General features: G+C 35.2%; 1 protein-coding gene across 3 annotated transcripts in view; it reads right to left on the bottom strand.

The window, feature by feature from the left end:
• NTRK3 (neurotrophic receptor tyrosine kinase 3) overlaps positions 1-20,621 on the bottom strand; it is a 3,522,805-nt gene that overhangs the window by 2,843,629 nt on the left and 658,555 nt on the right. For all 3 annotated transcript variants that reach the window (XM_044078359.1, XM_044078358.1, XM_044078360.1), the window contains exon 4: positions 14,620-14,691. In XM_044078359.1, coding sequence (XP_043934294.1) covers positions 14,620-14,691 — 72 coding nt within the window. The remainder of the gene's footprint in view (positions 1-14,619; positions 14,692-20,621) is intronic.

The raw sequence follows: 20,621 nt of genomic DNA, 5'->3' as shown, positions 1-20,621 counted from the left end.
TTTCTAATGCTTTCAGCTTTAGAAGGGTAGAGCTGGTTTCACTCTGCTAAGCAGAATAAACTACAGGTGCCTTAATGGATTCTGTCTGTATTTAACTTAAACATTATTTTTAAAGCAATTTTGTTCTATTTAAATAAACAGGTGTCCAGAACACTTGCATTATATGATTGGTGTTATTATGTTGTACAATACTTTGTATAATCATATTTTATTTATGCCTTTCACTGTAAATATTTGTTTCATTTGGTTATTTGCAAATAAGTAATCACATGCATAATTCATACAAAATATTTAAATTTTAACCATATGTGGACAATATATTTTATGCTTGCTAAACAAAGATGCATGACTGTTACCTTGCCGACTTTTTTAATAAGTTTCTTTTGGTCGACATTGAACAGTGTGGAGTGACTCCTGGTAGTAAAGGTAGTGAGATATAATTCACTGCTTTCAAACAGCTGATTTTTTTTTTAATGAAATACATGACTATTGACCCTGTGCAAGCTGACCAACAATGGCCTCTATGTGACTTGCCGCATCAGATATTAAATACAAACATTGTTGCTAGACAGGGATGAATTTCTGATTTCCCATCCACTGTTCCAGGTTACGGTGAAAAAATATTGTGTCACATGGATAGGAAGCATCTTCCAAAGGAGAGGAATTCGCTGACATACATACTTATCCCTCCAACAGGTTCTACTTATTTCAGAAGCAAGGATCATTCATAAGATTGAATAGTTCTGATGGTATTGGTTTTGCAAAAGATCCGCAAGAGTGATGACTCAAGCATCTTGTGGGCATCTAGATCCAAAATGGTCATCATTCCTCTGTATTCTGCCCTTATCAGACCCATCACAGAGTGTAATGCCCCCTTTGGTAGGTACCTATACATGCATCAACTGGAACATCCACAGAAGTTCCTCACAAAAAGAATGCTGGGTGTAATCAGCACATCCTATGCAGATTACCTCAAAGCCCTATTTTTGTACACAGTTTTGAACACTGTCGAGAGGTGATCTATACCTAGATTGCTTGTGTCCAACTCTTCTGGATCTCTTGTACACCTGCAAAACCAATAGCATCAGAACTATTAGATGCTTGAGTCGTCATAGGAAAAGCATTAATATTTACATCAGAGTGAATGCATTGTTATACTTCTTATGTTATAAGAACAACTGTATTACCCTCCTGCCTTACTCACCATTCTTATGAACTCATTCAAATGTTTTAATTTATGACAACACTTTTCAGCATATTCAAAGCCAAAATAACTTAAATATGAAACAGATACAGGTGTGTTATATGTGTGTCATGTGTTTGTGTATCTGTGTGTAATGTGTGTGTGTGTGTGTGTGTGTGTGTGTGTGTGTGTGTGTGTGTGTGTGTGTGTGTGTGTGCGCATGTGCGTGTGTGTGTGTGTGTGTGTGTGTGTGTGTGTGTGTGTGTGTGTGCACATATGTGTTTGTTTTTATATATTGAAATTTTAATTAATGAGTACGTAATTAAAACCAATTAATTAAAAATGGTTCGGTATACTTTTAGTAAGTGAATCTTGGCAGGTAAAACAAAAATAGCCAGGCAAAACTTTGTATAAATGCTGTTCTAATCATCACTGTCTACAAAAATAGGAGTTTACTCTACAAATTAAATATGAATGAACCCTATATTTTTCACATGACATTCTTCCAACAAATTCATTCTGTATCTTCAACAGTACAAAAAAAATTCTTGACAAAAACTAAATGGGTGAAATGGATGATACGTTTTGGGTGGTAGGTGGGGGATAACCTCAAATTACATTTGTTATTGTGATGCTCATGTGCTTTTTAGTTTTTCAGAAATGATTATGGTATATTTAAAAGCCATTTCTACTACTTTTACCACAATGCTGCCTCATATAATATCTCAGAATATTTCATTTTCTATATTATATCAATGTTGTGATCAACACAGAATGATGGAATGTTATATAATTGTATTCAAAGCCTTTCAAGCTCCAATGTGCATGTGTCTGTGTGTGTTTGTGCTCGTGCACAAGCGTTTGCAGTTCTGTAAATCCTTGGGAAGAAGGTTCTTCATTTTTGCAGAACAAGAAAAAAGTGAAACTAATTGATTTGCTATAGCTACATTGCTCAACAGCTTGCCAAAAATGGTGTAAAAACTGCAGTAGCCATCAATTATTGCTATATTTTGCTGCACGGATGTGTTTAAAGTATCCCTGTACTGTGCCATTTTTAAGGTGCACTGCAATATTTTTCCTCTACACCAATTCTTAACAAGTATTTTGCAAACAATGTATTTCTTAAAACCTGTTTGTGTGGTGGCTTAAATTAATGATCTTCCTTTTAGATGTTGTTGGTGAAGGATGGCTACTCCAAAAAACAAGTGTACTAGGTGTATTGTATGTGCAGATTAATTCGGCATCTCAAAAATATTTTTATTTCTTCTTTGCCTCTTGACTCAAATATAAATAATGTTTCTTGTTAACTCTGTGGAAATATATGATTCTAGGAAGATCTGGATAAATGGATAGAATGATTACATAAGCGAAGGTGGTGATATAATGCTGTAAGCCATGAAGTGTTTCAGTTCTATAGCATAACATAATAATTGTCTGCAGGGTACATGGCAGGAAGTGATTAATTTGTAAAATGAGGAAAGACTGGTGATAGTAATAAAAAAGAATATGAAGCACATCAAATTGTTCATGGCTAGGATTCATGAAGTCAACAGGTAAGGAATAAATTGTGTATGACGTGCAGATAGGGAAGTGATACCTCTATGTTAATCTAATCTATGTTATAATACAGCTAAAACTGGAAAAGGTACAATGCAGAACAGTCAAAATGATGAGAGATTCACTGAATGAAAAAAGAGAAAAAATACAGGTAACATATGATCTATGCGTTCATAAGTCCTGTAATATGAATGTTATGCAAAAGTAATAACCACAAGAGGGAATGCAGTTGAGTCATAAGAGGGCAAGGATTCATATTTCAAGGTTAAAAATTCAAAATGAAATTAAAAAGTTATTTTTGGAGATCATTGCTCATGAGTGATTATTTGCTGCCAGTTACATTGAAGAATAATGTTCTTGGATGCACTTCAAGCATGTCTAGTACAAAGAATGAACAGATAGCTGGGTTTCACAGTAGAGAGAAGGGACAAGAAACCATCTGCATACTTGAAGAAATTACACAGAAATGATGTTTTGCCACCCACACCTTTATCATCTTTACTGATACTTGCATGAAAGTTAACATTCAGAAGAGTGCTGTAGGTGACACATGCTGATTCACTGTCTTGTTATATGATCGTTGCAGTGAAATTCTAATTCCTGGCACTCATTCAGTATTTGCATTTTATATAGGAAAATTATTATTTGAGGGATTCCCAAAATAAGATGAGTGGCATTTCGCTCCCATTTTACATATTTAGTGAAGTATATACTCATCAGGATGAATGTTATGCCGGAGCTCTTCTCTAAATGCGTATGATTCTGCAGTAAGTAGAATTTTCTGGTCACTTCACATCTTGAACCTTCTGTATGAAAGTAGGATAAGGGTAAAGGTTTACAGTTCTAATGATATAGCCTTAACTTCTCACATGAAAATTCATACTTTAGACTGAGGTTCACTGTTGTAATCTTTCATTAACATGACATCTCTTTTATCACTGCAAGCTATCTGAATTCTTCCTTCTATGTATCATTAAGTTGGAGAGGTTTACCCTCAGGTTGTCGAATGCGAAGTGAACAAGCTGAAACTCATTGATTACGACTGGACATGACTGTAACTCATCCGTTACAACCTGACATTAGTGCTACTCACTGATTACAAGTAAACATGGCTGTAACTCATTGATTACAAATGAAACTACTGCTATTCAATTATTACAGCTGGAAACGACTGCAACTGATCGATTACAACTGAACCAGACTGGAACTCAATTATTACAAAGGGGCATGAAATCAACTCATCAATTAGATCTGGACAAGTGCTTTTCTTCATAGGAAATCATTGTTGACACTGTTTCATTTACATCATCAGTGATGATTTACTGTTTTATTGAAATTTGAAATAGATGATTTACAGTTTTATTGAAATTTCTCTTTTCTCTAAGGCTGTTTGTCCACTGAGTGCAGTTTGGGTTCTTCCACTAAAAATGCTGTTGTTAGATTTTTTGACAGCTTAAACATTTTAACCGGTAAAATTATATAGGAGCATATGCTAAAAGCAAGTTGGAGATGGATATTTTCAAAGCTATTGTAATTGTTTGCTAAAACTATAAGAATATGGTATCCAATATAATGGCCAGTTTGGACAACCAAATGTATCACCTCAGAAACATGTGAGTTACTTGAAGGTACCCTCACTTAAAAAGGTAAATCCTACTGGTGCCTTGTATGTTACATTTTTCGTCTTTTTAGCTTGGTAACATTTTAGGGAAAAATTGCAGTCATACTCAGCTTGGTAGTAACACATGCATTATATCAATTTATCAAAGGATTTAGTCAACTAATGCAATTAGAAGTAACCAGTGATAATATTGAGCTCTACCAGCTTTCTGAGGCACTATATTCATGCTTTGGCCTCTATTTCTGTTGGTAGAACCTAATGAGCATTTAAATGGTACATCTGCAAGCAAGACTAAATGTAAAACTGTAAGACTATACCAAATGATACTTAACATAAGGGCAGTACCTGAAACAATGAATAACATAAGGACAATATCTCAAAAAAAAAAAAATACCTAGCATAAGCAAAATCGCTGAAGCAATAACTGAAATATGGACAATATCTGAAACAATTCCTATTGTAAGTATAAAGCAATGCCTGAAACATTACTTGGTTCAAGCTTTCTTTAATTGAACGATGAACTTAAGTGAAACGCAAAAATAAACACACAAACAGACAAGGGAATAAATGCATAACTAAATAAATAAATAATACTTCAAAGTTAGAATCCATAAATCAAAATTAGATTGGTTTTGTTTTTCATACAGCTGCATGATATGACATTTGCCCCAGTCCTAAACATTTATGTACCTAACCAAATAATTGCTACTTCACTATTCCAAACTGCAGTAAGTTCATGGGATATTAATTAATTAATTATTTAACGGATTAATTCATTCAGTCATTAATTAAATATTTCATCAATAATAACAGCTTTATCTTTTCAGTATAACAAGGGAGCCAGACCGTTATTTTAAGGCAGAAGGATCATTCACCAAATTGGCAAGCTTGTACTAAATGTCTACATCTTACAGATTATCATCATACCTCCCTAGTAGGCAACCAAGAAAGATCAGTGAAGGAAAAGCCAGAAATCTTGTGTTTGTGTTTGCAGCACCTTAAGGAACTGTGATAACTAAATGCATCCACATAAAGAGCCAAAGTTTGGCTCAGGCTGCATAGGTACAGATTCAGTCATCACATGACATGCATAATGGCACAGTAATAGGAAGCCAACATACCTCCATTGCACAGAGTTGCAATACTGCAGGCCCATGCAGGTTGTCTGCACAATCATACTAGTTGCATGCTTCCACACAGCCATGTCAAGCATGGTTTACAGTAGCTGCTTTTGGTAGTGCATTGCATTATGAATGTTATTATGATAGAGCGGTGCTGATCTAATTCATTAGCATTGCTACCATGCTATAAGGCCATTATTAATATGGCACAAAGGAAGATGCAATAGTACATGGGAACATATGTACCCAAAAATCACTGGAAATGTGGCAGAAAGGCCACCCAGAAATGCACATCAGCACTGTGCTCATTACCTGTGGTATGTCTGTGCGTGTGGGGAGGGGGGGAGCACAGCAGAAGTAATGCCATTGTTGTGTCTCTTTAGGGTGGTGGTGGTGGTGGTGTAGACCTTGGCCACTCAGTGCATTAGAAAAACACAACATAAGGCTCACAAAGGCATCGCTACATTGTGCAGGCATGACAATGCCACATAGCTCTGCAGAGTCTCTACTAAGGATTGCATAGAGCCATAAGAGTACAGGTCACCACAGTGGACATCACCAACAGTCATGGCACAGCTATTCATCTTCATCAATGGGAGATGTTATCTCTCACAACTGACAGCCTGATAACAAAGCATAAGCCTACCTTATTCACCTCTCATGCCCACATCAATACTATAGTACTGCTGGCAGTTGTCACTGTGCTCCTCCAGCATAGCACATCACAGCTGTCCAGAATTTAATAAAATGTCAAGATCTGTACCTCATATCTTTATTCTGCTACTCATAAAAATTGTGGTTTTCTGGTAAATATTTGAGGACTGAATTCACTAAATAAAGCCAATCAATTTGAATTTCAGACTTCTAATCCTTCTTAAAGTTCATCTAATGAAAAAAAACATTATTCCTGTTATTCTAGTAACTTTTAAACTTATGAATGCAATTTTTAAAATCTGTCTATAATTTGGGGCATTTCTCCCCCACTTTGGGGCATTAATTTCAAATAATAATAATAATAATAATAATAATAAAACAATTATTTAGTGTGCTTGCCACACACAAGTACATGCCCTCTGTCAATTAGGTCACCATGTGTGGCAATTTAATCCTATAATTCGGAGTAATTAACATTCTTGAGGTAAATAGAATAACATCACAATTTTAAATAGTAATATAGACACAACTTTTCTCCATTCAATAGATATTATGCTTGTACCCATGAAGAAAAAATAGATATGTCAAAGGGAGGTGGGGGCATACACTGCAATGTAAGAAGCATGTACTGTTTTAAGAGACATCTTTAAAATAATGCTGCCGTGTAACAATTGGAACCACTCATTTCTTTAGTTAGAGCATATTGGGAATATGAAATAAGTATTTCAAGCATTCTGTTGCAGTGGTTTCATTAATATTTATGTATTTATTTATCTATTTTTTATCTGCAGTCATTATTTTACTAAGGGCAGAAGTGCTTTTGCACAAAGAAGGGCACCATCTGATCACTCTCTTCATGTCAAGAAAGTAAGAAGGGCATGAACATCAAAAGTAAAAGTACACATATTTAATGTTTTATTTCCCATAAAAGACACTATTTTATGGAAAGATTAGACTAGAATGACAACACACTTCTGTCAGACATGATAAAAAGGCAGACACGTAATGCAGTTGATGCATTCTGTTTTGTGGTTGGGAGGGTGGCCTAATGGTTAAGGTGTTTGCCTTGCAAACACCAAGTGCAAGGTTTGAGCCTAACAAGGGATAATTGGCTAGGCTTAAAAATATTTTGCAAGGACAGTCAGCCTACTACTAATCTAAGAACCTATACCTTCTTTAATGCTGCTGCTGCAGTACATAGGCTATTCTGTGTTCTACTGTAATTTATTCAGAAATATATTTGGTTGATAGTTCTCTAAAAACGATATGAAGTTTACTTTCTATGCAGCTAAGATATACATTACAGTTCTTCAGATATTCCTATGAGCAGGGTTACAAACACAAAATAATGAATAGGAACAGCGGACTTTCGATTGTTTGTTGGATTATAGCATTTGAAGTCAAAACTCTACTTAAAGGATACCTAAACTATAAAGCTGAAGAATGCATGTACTTTGCTGTACTTTGTAACATTTGATTTTCTAATGAGGAACTACTGTGCACTTATTTTGTGAAAGATCATACAGAACGTTATATCTAGATCTCAGTTTATGCAGCACATGAATAAATAAATTATAGGTTATCTGTGTTTTTCACTGCCAGTGGGCCATATTCTAGAGAAATTATACAATTTTTAAGTCTCACTAGAATGTTTTGAAAACTGAACTTTTTTATTTAACTCTATAACACAAATGTCTGCTCTGGTGACCTTCTGTTGAGCCAGATAATGCAAAACTTCCAGGTTAAAGCAAACATATCTCAAAATAAAATATATTTAAGGACAAATGTTTGCTTTATGCCTCCAATAAGTTACAATTCATGGAACAGCTATACTTCATGTAAGCATATTTGCAAAATTAGACTTTTACATCTGTGGATGTTAATAGAATATTTTATTGAACATTTAATCACTCATGACACAGAATGCATATTTTATAAAGTAACTTGCAGTTGCGGACCTTTTTTTATCCAGCTTCACATCAATTAATAAAACCAACGTCAGTGTATTTTTCTGAAGTCAGATTTGACTGGCTAAATTAGTGCTAAAACATTCCAGATATGCTGATAAAGTAGTAATGCTCAAACTGAAATGCTGGAATTCAGAGTGGTGATGTTTACATACTTACAAGTAAAAGTTCATTTCTAATCATCATATTAGTTACATATAAACAACCTTGTTTAAATGACAATTTTAATGTAGAGAAATAGTGATGTTTTTAAAATAAAATCATAGAAAGATTTCATGATTCATTTTGCTTACATGTCACTAGGATGCAGGTAGCAATGTGGATCTTTAATTGAACTTGGTTAATATACAAGCATTTCATGATACTAAAGTGCCCTGAGTTGCTCATATAATTTATCCAGGTACTAAAAGCATTACTTCATTTCCAGTGGTGTCTCTGTGAGTTTGAAATTGGCTAAAATGTGAAGTGTCTGTACAGCTTAAATTACTGACATTACAGTGTAGCATTAGGGGGTGCTGTACTCTCGATGTGCCATCTTTTGGAAGAGACATTAAACCAGAGGCCCATCTACCTGACCTGGTGTCCTTACCGAATTAACCTTAGTATGTACAAATACCACAGTGGGTCTGCCCTGAAAAAAAGGCTTCAGTATATAAATGTAAATAACAAAATAACAAACACATTACAAAAGCATGCATACATTTATTATCTATTAATTTAACACAATAAGAAAAACAAAATGTTTTAGGGCCTGCAATCGGTTTAATAGGCTTTGCCCTGCTCATTCTGGAGTGTAGAGTAGCTGGCGGTTTTCATTTTTGTGATGTTTCACTTATATCATACCGAGGAGGTTGCCTCCATTGCTGTCATGTATTAAAACTGATTTATACCAGAAGGAAGAATTATTTAATTGAAACTGAATTTAACTCATTATTGTGTGTATGAGAGTTACAGCACAGGCAAGTACCATTTTACTTTCTGCTGTGTGTTTTGCACAGACTCTTTAACAACTATACACTGGTATTATTGTGTGACTGTTTTATTTATTCTAGTGTTATTTGGATTAATGTTACCTTATTTTATACTAGCAATATCATACCTAGATCCATTATTTTGAAGGGTAAAGTCTAGACTATAGCTTTAATGTCCTGAATTTGATAAACATCTTGAAGCTTAATGGAGCTGGCAAGGTAGGCTGCTCATACTCATCCAGAGGGATAGGATGGAACAGATTAGGATGCATTAAACTGCAATCCCCTGGAGGAGGCTGGCATTGTGATGTGAATCCTGGGAAGGGTGTTTAGCTCACCAAACTATCAGCTGGCAGTAACCTTCATTAGTATGGTACAGGAGTGTACACCATAGAGAGAGGAACGCCCACAGTGACAGTAGTAGCTCATTCTCCTGCGTAAGGGGTTGGGGTTAAACCAGAGAAATGTCCTCATTGTAGGAAGGCTTGCAAGAGCAGAAGACAGCCTTATGGCTGCATCTATAAATTTCCCATCACTGGGTAATGAAGGGGCAGAAGCCCATTAGGACATGCCTTGTGGTCATCAACCATAGTGGAAATAGCACCTAGTAAAAATATTCAGTGCCATAAAAGTAAACTATTTTTTTTTCCAACAAGTGAGTTACTGATTATGTGTCTGTAAACCATTTAAGGGATTCTTCACAAAATGAAAATCCATATTACAGGAAAAAAAAAAAAACATTAGTTAATAATTTTCTAATGTTATAATAGGGAACGTTGCTGAGAGGAAAACAGATTTTGTTTATTATGTGTTAGTCAGGTAAGCCCATTGAACACAAGCTCACATTTTGGCAATTATGTGAATGAGTACCTACCCGGGTGTGCAGTAGCAAGTCCCACCTAAACCCTGAATATTCACGCTGATGTGTTTACTGATTACATGAATCTTCATTGGGTATACAGCACTTAGCTCAAGGGGGCACTACAGTTACATACTGTTTTTTGGTTTTGACATTTTTGCAAATTAAATATACTAACTCTGAGATTACACTGCATTGAGAAAAATGGTAAATTGCATGCATGATGTCACTGTCAGATCTGCACAGGCATCATTTGAGTATGACACTCCTGCCTGGAGCTGCGGTGGTGGTGCTGCGGTAGTGTTGGCCTCCCAGTAAGACATTGTCCTGTTTGATTCTCATCTAAAGTGTCTTCTGTGTGGAGACATGCATGAATAGGCATACCTTCGTTGAAGGTTGTGCATCAGGCCTGGCAAGCCAGTATGTAAAAATCTACTGCCAATCATTAGCGGACCGGAGTTCCGCTGTGGTGACCCCTAACCGGGAAAAGCCGAAAGATACAACAGTCATGCTAGTGAAATCCATGCCATGTCCACATTTTCACGAACCACCCGGGGAGTTACACATGTACAAGATCACCCACATTCTCAGGGGAGAATAGGTTACTCTATCCAGTAAAATCTCTTGCTCAAAGTCATGCAGTTTGCAAATGTAAACTGAGGAAGTCAAAAGCAGGACTACAGGATGAAACCTTTTACAGCTTATAGCCTTAACCTTCTGAGTTAAATTGCTATAAGTCACAAAAACATACTGATTAATACATTTTAAAAGGTGAAGATCCATGTCTGCTTGCATATAATGTACTGCTTATATTTATTACCATCACTGTACGGCCTCTAGGTGAGCAGGCTACAAACAGATACATAGTGCTGATTCTGTCTCGGGGGCTCTAATAGTAATGACACATGCCATAATAACAAGGTCAAATGCAATATAAACTGACAGCTTAATGTAGGGTATCAAGCAAAATATGTTTGAACAATGTGAGGGAAAACAGATTAGTCAGTGAAAACAGTTAAATACTCAAAAAATATCCATACCCCACATCTAATATCCAGAATCTAGGACTGAATCCAAAACCCTGTAGTGTGAGATGCAGACCCTAACAATGAGTCATAATGCTGCTCTGTATGTGAGTGTACTTGTCTGATCACACAATATAATGAAGAATAAGCTAGTTAGAGAATCTGTTAAATGATGCTTATGATATGATGAGACAGCTTCCACTATGAAATTCTTGAACACGAACACGTCCGTAAAGTTTCTAGTATTCCATTCCACCTTAAGTGTATGATCCTAATAGTTATGTAATCTGGAAGTTGATTTTTTTTTTTCTTCTGTGTATCACATATATGCTATCTTTGCACTAATCATTCCAGAAACTGTAATACTCTATAAAGGACGATTACCACATAAGAAATGCTTTAATGCATCCAGCATTAAGAAAATATAACCATAAATGTCTTGATAATTTAAGTTCATCATTATGAGAAAGTGCTCCCAAGAAGCATACATATTTCAAAGTAAACCACAGTATTGCAATCTAATGCATTATACAAGACAACAGCCGTGTAAAAATGCTGCATTAATTGTTATCTGATACAACTGAGGGTACAGTAGTTGAATGATTCATTAATACCACTTACCCTTCCAATCTGTGGTCTAATTACTCTGTGGTATGTAACAAGTAGGAATCAGATATAAAAACTAGCCCACAAAATACAAAGCTAATTATGTAATTATATAGCTATGCATATAATACACATTCTGTATGTAATGTTGTATATCTAAGGCACACATCAAACATTAAACAAAGATGGACACTTTAAATGGTAGTATCTTTCCATTGTACTAAAATCCTAAGTAACAGTAATAGGAAGTCACATATTATTGCCTTATTAGAGCAATAAATATGAAAACTGATAAAAAAGCTCATGCAACATTTTTAATCATGTTTAAGATGAAAGCTGCATTCTTTATTATATTTTAGTATAGTAACAATAGCAATAATAATAATGGTGACTCATCATTTTTTAAATGTTTGCACCTGCATTGTTTCAGTGGATAAGTGACCTTGTGAATTCTCCAGTTGTATCATGAGGCCATGAAAATTACTTAGCAATGGCTCAGTGGCATAGCTAGGCATTTCAAAATGTGTTAATGTGTTTTAACTATTATTTCTCATACCATTTGCTTTGTTTCTGCACTAAATGCATATGCTTATACTTGGACTATCTTATATTTCAGTAATAGGTAATCAGCAGATGTTTTGGAGCGCTTGCTCTGTAAGTAAATTGACATAATGCTGACTCAGCAGCTATGCAGCAATTTGTTAAGAAGATCATCTTGCTTGTACAAGAACCATGCCCGATTGCTGGAGCAAAATTAATTTGGCTAAAGGAGGTGAAAAATAACCTATGGTATAGTGCGTGCATTGCTTTGTCCTTTGTCATAGCCTCTTGCTTTATTATACTTACTCTGAGATTGATGAGAAGATTACATGAACTGTCTCTGGTGTACTGTACTTTAGAGAAAGACTTGTATACTTAAAATAAACTAATGCATGCCATTATAATCTATAGTGAGCAACCAAACTTGAATAAAATTCCAGAATTAAATAATCAAACTTAGGTGCACCAAAAATGTTGAATGTACCCTTAACACACACTCATGGTGTCAAAGATGTTAGAATAATTGGTTAAAATTGTAAAATTTACACAATGGCATACCTAAGAGTGGCTGTCTACATTAAGGGATACTTTCACAAATTGTAAAATTTTAAACCTTTTATTGCAGTCTAAATTTGAGGAAAACACAAAATAGAGATGTGACTAACAGTATGCACAGACATTCAATAAAGTTAGAATCATGAAATATGTTAATCAAAATGCTTAATTATAGAATATTTAAATGACTAATATACAGTGAAATCCAGCTACCGGTTATGAGAAACAGGTGGTAAACAGTGCTTTTGTAAAACTCTGCAAATGAACGTTTTATGACAATGCAGTTTTTTTTTTGTTTTTTGTTTATAAAGAACAAGATGAGGATCAGGTGAGATTTAGATTTAGAGATTAAACTGACCTCATCAGTTGTGGCAAAACAAAATGAAATAATTCTTGCATATTTGAGTAAGGTGGTATTTCAAATGATTATTACAGTTTAATGAAAAAAGTAGAATCCATGTCTGTAGACTTATAAATCATGTTCACATCTAAAATAAATATTTCTAATGATCCCTTCATGGAGGACAGTATTGCTAAATGGCAAAATAAGTTTCTTTGACCTCAGAGGGCAAAAAACAATAAAAAAGGTTTCCAATTGATACAGGTTGGGGACAAAACGGGCATCACTCTTTGTTATAAAGCAGATAAGAAAAAAGTTGCTAACTTGCAACCATTTAAGGAGTTGCAAATTGCAAGTAGGTAATTATGGGACGTAATAAACTGCCAGAGATGTGAAGTTATCATACATTTTGCAGCTGCTGCCCAAGTCTTTAATAAAGATCTGAGAATACCAAATGCATAAACACCAAGACTGAACTAAATCCAGATTTGAATGTAATTCCATGAGGTCACTTTGGTTCCACATGCTGTTATATTTAAAACATGAACTGTGCAAGCTAGCAGGAGAGCAATCCGAAGTAAGGCACAGCAAATAGATTATAACCATAGTGACTGTAATAAAGGAATAATTAACTCTTTTATTCTATTTCACACTTCAACCACCTTCTGCTTAACATGCAACAATCAATGCATGAGATTCTAGAAATTCAGCAACACCAATCATTTTAAGTTTCTAATAGGTGCCGCAATTCAAAGTTCACTTCCTCCAAACTTCTTATTACTTTTCTAACATTCAGCCAGTTCATCTGTGAATACTTCTTCACTGCCCTGTAATTGCATTTTTTTTCTTTTATACTAACAGCATCAAGTAAAATCTCCATTCTTACTGCTATTGTTCAGGCAATACCACCTTCACATTTAAAGACTCTTACTTGTTTGTGTCAAGTAACCTTATATGTCCACCTCAATGCAATATACTGACAGATACCATAGAAGGTAAGCAGCCTCTCAACACACCATGAGATTAACAGACACTGACTTTATTATTTTCAAAGATACTATTTCAGTCTTCTTCCACAATAAATGTCTTGTCTGTCTGCTTAGCAGCACCAGACATTTATGATACACTGTTATCATGAAATGAAAGAAAATAATGTGGAACCACGCCAAATTCATTCTGTATGATTCTAGTCTTAAAAGTAATGTAGTACCATGTAGAAGAAATATATTCCTCATGCAGATGGCCACATTAAGTCTCACAAAAGCATTGAAGGTACTGAGTCAGAAGTCTATATTCCTGCGTAATTTGGAATATTTTGTAGGTACACTTCACAATAAAAAACTAATATAGCATTCTGGGCAGATGGCATAGATTTAATATGCAGTATATTCTATTACAGAGTTGGGCCTATTTGAGAAATGCATTGTTTAAGAGAAAATTGCTTTAAACAAGCTCTGCAGCTGACAGTAAAAAGACCATGCAAACTTCTTAGTTATGCATGTATGCTTATGCAAACATTAAGTTTTGACACTCTCTCAGATTAACTTGCAGTCATATAAATCACAAAGTTTTTATGAAGAAAAATAATTATGTTACCTTTTCAGGGATTTTATCACTTACATGTATCGTAGATCTAGGTTTTTGGCAAAGGCTCTTGGTAGAATGATACGCAGCCCCGAGTTCACAATTTTTCTGAAAATCAGAAAGTTGCAGTTGTAAGAAGTATGAAATAGTTAAGACTGCTTAAGAGATGCATATTAACTGTGGATACACATACTTTTGAGTATTTATTTTTGTTTGTGTTAGGCACTTAAGTAAATCAAAAAATACATCACTGTTCTTTTTTTTCAGAGAATATGTGATTCAAAACTAATGATGCAAAATTAACACAGATCCCACAACTTAAATAAAATGTGAATGGAGTGCTAATAGTTTTACTACCTATAATGTAATAGTATAATAAACATGGACAACATTTTATTTAGAATCTCAACTCATTCCAAATGGTTAAATATTTCAAATGTTCAATAATAAAATATTATGGCTGACCACTTATGAAATTACATACTAATTATTTTTTTTCACTTTTTTGATTAGACAGTTAGTAGATAAATTAGTATATATCCATTGTAGCTTATATGGATACTGTGTATGTCATCCTCTATATCTGCACAGTATTCTTCTTGGGCACTGCCCCCCCCCCCTTGGGTAATTTAAGCACACTCCAATTTAACACAATTATTCATTAGCTTGATTAGTTATTTAAACAAAAAACAAAATCCCTAGGATTGTACTGGTAAGTCTGCTTCCCTGCTCCTTCACTCAGTAGGATTAATTCAGTTAAGTAAATAATGTCATCTGTGGACAACTGCTTCTTTCCAGAAGTGGACTGAAAAGAGTGGTGAAAGATTCACATACTATGCAATGCATAGACTAACTGAATCAAAAAGTGCAACAAAATGGCAGTTACTCATAGCTACACAACACTATCTCCATAATACAGCCAGATGAACAAAATCTGTTTTATTGACTATAAAATAGATACTGAAACCACAGCTAGAAGAACCTGATACTGCTTTATTGAGCAACATGTAATTAAAATGGCTGTGGCAGTAGGATCAGAATACAGGAAATAAGACAACAGTTTATTACAAAGTCTAAATCTAAGTACTTGTAGAAAATGAAGCCAGACATGGTTTATGCTTTTATAGTTGGCATGCAGCCAGGAATATTGTAACAAATTGTATATTTTAGACCATATAAAACGTCATAGATGAGGGACAGACTGCAAGAGACCCAAGTCCCCAAACTGAAACAAACTCCTCTTTTCCTCTCGATCCCTCTCTTCCTCTCTCTCACATATATAACTCATGCTGTTTGATTGCATTTATCAGAAAATTGCTTACAGCTGAAGCAACCATAAAAAGTGTTTCGACAGAGTGCCAGAACTCACTGCGCACCAATGCGGAGAGGTTCTCCTTCATATACCTTAATAAAATATACAAAAAAACACTGTTACACAGCCATGGGGGAAAAAGACTACACACAGCAAATCACTGCTAACTCCCATATAGAAATTACATGTGCAGCGATCATCTATAGATAACACTGATCACCATATTCATCACCCAGGAAAACACAGTCACATATTTCTACGCATGTGTTTGATGTTTTCATGGTCCATTTGTTCCACCAAAAGCAATGAAAAACTGTAAGATCAGAAACTGTCTGTTTTCAAGTGTGAAATTGTAGTACAGGAGGCATTGAGAACTTGATCTTTTCTCTACTGTAGTGTGATCTTGGAGATGGTATATATAAGTGGCTGGGGTTCAGGGAGCAGTCTCTCAACAAAAAGTGAATTTATTTCATCTTTTTAAAATTTATATTCAAGCACTTCTTTTTCAAACAGTTATGTCTAATTTCTTTGTACGTAATGTTTTTTTCATTCAAGATCTTGTAGTAAATTAATTTCTGTATGCATCTTCTTGTCTGGGTAACAACAGAATTTTCTACTAAATGAGTTTCAACCAAATGAGCATTCGATTAAATGAGCTTTTTACCAGTTAGTTTCTATTAAATGCCATCCTATCAGTGATACATTCATAAACGTACACAAATTCATATCTATGAAAACTCTGTTAACTGTCACAGTCTTATTTGAGTTATGAAATTTGCAAAGTTCTGTAGTCAATGATTTGTTTGAGTGGACTACTTTGGTTGTGTAGTGGCTGAAATGTAGAAACAGAGAAGAGGGAGAAGTGAGTTTTACTATTGTTTTTCACTTTAAACCTCCGTTCCTACATTGCGCTGTCATGAAGGAGTAATATACAGAGATGCACTCAAAGCTGGGGTCACAGTGTAACTTCCACACGACAAAAGAATGCAAGTCTTGTAGTGTTTTGCTGCCTTATGAGAGTCATGGTTTTGTGACTGTGTCATACTGAGGCTTTACATGTTTCAGTTTAGATTAATCTGCTGTCAAAGAAATGACATATGATGATTAATCATAGTAAACCCTGCTTCTGTATTTATGTATACATATATATGCATACTATCTACCATAAAAACATAAACACACAAATATATATATATATATATATATATATATATATATATATATATATATATATTGCAGGGGCAAGACCCCTTACAAATCCATACCGATGTAAACCTTTTCTCCTTCACACCTGTAGAATTATACAGACCAACTGCACAGTCACACTACAGTGAAGAAAATGAAAAGTACCACTGAACGTGGACAGCAAGATTGCTCAAAGCTGTATTCAAGTGTGAGTGCCTTGAGCGTATATTGGGTGGTTGCATGCAAGCCTGTGCGTGTGTTAACACTAGGTAACTCTAATTTTATCTAACTTTCTATGTTTTCATCTTCATTTCCTGCTTGAGATTATATAGCTTAGGGATTCAACATTACATGTTTTAACACTATCCAATGGACAAAATTGATTACATTTGATATCTGTTTGAGATATAAATTTGCACTATTCATGAATAAAATGCTCAGTCACTGTGAAAAATTATTAGATTCCTTTTATACATCATGTAGCCTGTTGATTATTTCCTTGAAAAAACGAATGCTAATGTTTACTAATTTTATTTGTCATATTTTTAAGTACATTAAGTATAACGGAAATAAACATACATACATATATATATATATATATATATATATATATATATATATATGGGTCTACCTTGACCCAATGAAATTAGTTTCAGCGAAACGTGATTAGGCAAGCTGTATTTCACGAAAGTGCATTTTTGCAGAAATGTACTTTTGCGAAAAGGCACCTAAGCGAGCAGCAATGGGGGCTGTTGCTTAGATCATTGCAGAGTGGATATAAGGCAATATTCCCTTTTCCCCACTGTAGTGCGATCTCGGAGTGAGAATATAAAAGTAGCGGGGGTGTGGGGGCTGCCCCCTGCAAAAATATGGTTAGTGTTGTGTTTTTTTATATTTTGTTTTTTTTTGTTTAATTTGTTTTTCATGAAAATGAATTTCGGCAAAAGTGCGCTTTCTCAAAAAACAGCTCACCATTTTACATTTCGTTAAATTAAATTTCGATGGGTCAAAGTAGACCCTATATATATCTATCTCTATATATATATATATATATATATATATATATATATATATATATATATATATATATACACACACACAGAGAAAAAGAGATATGGGTCTACCTGGAAATATCAAAAGCCCACAATGTCAAAGACCTAATCATCAAGAGGAAAGCATCAAAATGTCACTTTAATGAATGATTGGATCATCAAATGCATTCCCAGGGTAAGTAACTACTCATACAACAACTAATGAAAATGAAACAATGCCATCCCCAACTGCTCCTCCCCAACTAAATATAGCAACTCGAAGATCACACTACAGTTAGGAAAAGGGCAAAGTCCACCTTGTTGGCCAACAGGTAATTACTATGGGAATGGATTTGCTGATCCAGTCGTTCACTGAATTGAAGTTTTGAAGCTTTCATCCTGATAATTTGGTCCTTGATATTGTTGGCTTTCGATGTTGAAAGGTAGACCCATATATATATATATATATATATATATATATATATATATATATATATATATATATATATATATATATATACTAACATAAATAGCTTATATTTTTAATGTATTCGGTGGCTTCCTAACTTTAGATCAAAGCATATTACTGTGATCAAAAGATAATCAAACAGACAGCTTTCAAAGACATACATCACTGAAATTTTAAAATATCAGCAAATGGAAAGCTGAAATACATGTTAATGTAAAGACAGCGCCATGATTAGTACCGTGAGGAAAGAAGATCTTATACTTGCACACTCTATCAATGACTCCCTAAAATATGACTTACACTTACGTGACAAAAATAGATAATTAAATAAATAATGTGGTCACATGAAATAATCACCCTCAACCAAACAATAAATAAATCGTTTTAATCATGATATAAAATAGGGTAGGATCACAAAAGTTCTGTAAAAATGTTTCCACTAGCCAGCCTAAAACAATTAGTCAATTCAGAGTACCACTACACTCCTGAGAAGTTGCCAAAGTGCTGCTACAATTACTTAAGATCAACCACAGTCCTGCTCATGCAGCACAGAGCTATTTTCCAATGTAAAGATGTGTCTTGTTTTTTTTATTTGCTGACATTGCAGATATACATGTTGGAAGAGCTCCTTGCTATTAATTTTTAGATCAAAGTAATATGCTTTGACCTAAGGTTAGAAAGCCAAGCATCTATATGTAGCCACTGCTTTTCTGTAGTGCACTGTACTTAATATATATATCTATATTGGCAAATTAAAAAATAGGTAAAGTTACTATCACATTTTAATGATTCCCACCCTAAATAAGTTGCCATTATGCCACATTGCCTTGGAATATCCCTGCTGTTTTGTGTCTACCCTCCAATCCCCATAGTTCTGCTGGTGCCATTAAGTCACTAAAGTTAATTGATTCCCCTGTGCCTTCTGCCCCCCAATACGCATAGTGTTTCTAATGCATTAAGGCAATGAAGTTAAGTGTTTCCCATAATGTTGCTAGTACCGCTAAATCAATTAAGTTAAATATTACTGTGGTGTCTCATGTTCCCCCACCTCCTATCCCTGAAGTGCAGCCACTGCCATTAAGGTAATGCAGTTAAATATTTCCATGGTGACCGGAGTCTCCCCACCCACCCACCCTTTGGTTCCTGTTGTGCTGCTGTACTATTGCTGTTAATGCAATGCAGTTAAATGTTTCCATGGTGTCCAGGGTCTCCCCACCCACCCACCCTTTGGTTCCTGTTGTGCTGCTGTACTATTGCTGTTAATGCAATGCAGTTAAATGTTTCCATGGTGTCCAGGGTCTCCCCACCCACCCACCCTTTGGTTCCTGTTGTGCTGCTGTACTATTGCTGTTAATGCAATGCAGTTAAATGTTTCCATGGTGTCCAGGGTCTCCCCACCCACCCACCCTTTGGTTCCTGTTGTGCTGCTGTACTATTGCTGTTAATGCAATGCAGTTAAATGTTTCCATGGTGACCAGAGTCTCCCCACCCACCCACCCTTTGGTTCCTGTTGTGCTGCTGTACTATTGCTGTTAATGCAATGCAGTTAAATGTTTCCATGGTGTTCTTTGTTTTCCCTCACCTGCGATCCCTGTAATTACACCAATACCATTAAGGCACTGAAGTTAAATGCTCCTCCACCATGATAGCCATAGTGCTAATGGTGCATTAATGCAATGAAATTAAATGATTCCCCTGGGTCTAGTGTTCCCTACACCCCTGATACCCATAGTTCACTGGTGCAGTAGGGAAATTAATTGAAATGTTTTCACTAGTGTACGGTGTTTTTCCCCAACCCTGATCCTTATAGTGCTGCATGTTCCATTAATGCAATGAATTTAAACGTGTCCTTGGTATTTATTGGCTGTCCCCATCGTTGATCCCCATACCACAATCATGTTAGGTAGTAGAACATGGCCTAGTGGCCATCTTCAGTACTGCAATGTGGTGGAGCCCATTGTGCTGATTTACACAGGCAAGCTATATCTTGAATCATTTGGTGCCTTCCTGGAGGAAGTTCCGTGGGAAACAGCTCATGGCT

The sequence above is a fragment of the Protopterus annectens genome, chromosome 7.part0 (assembly GCF_019279795.1).
Source record: "Protopterus annectens isolate FY-2018-M chromosome 7.part0, PAN1.0, whole genome shotgun sequence".
In the NCBI taxonomy this organism is placed as follows: Eukaryota; Metazoa; Chordata; order Ceratodontiformes; family Protopteridae; genus Protopterus; species Protopterus annectens.
The sequence above is the reverse complement of the archived record's forward strand: the minus strand, read 5'-3'. Positions and strand labels throughout refer to the sequence as shown.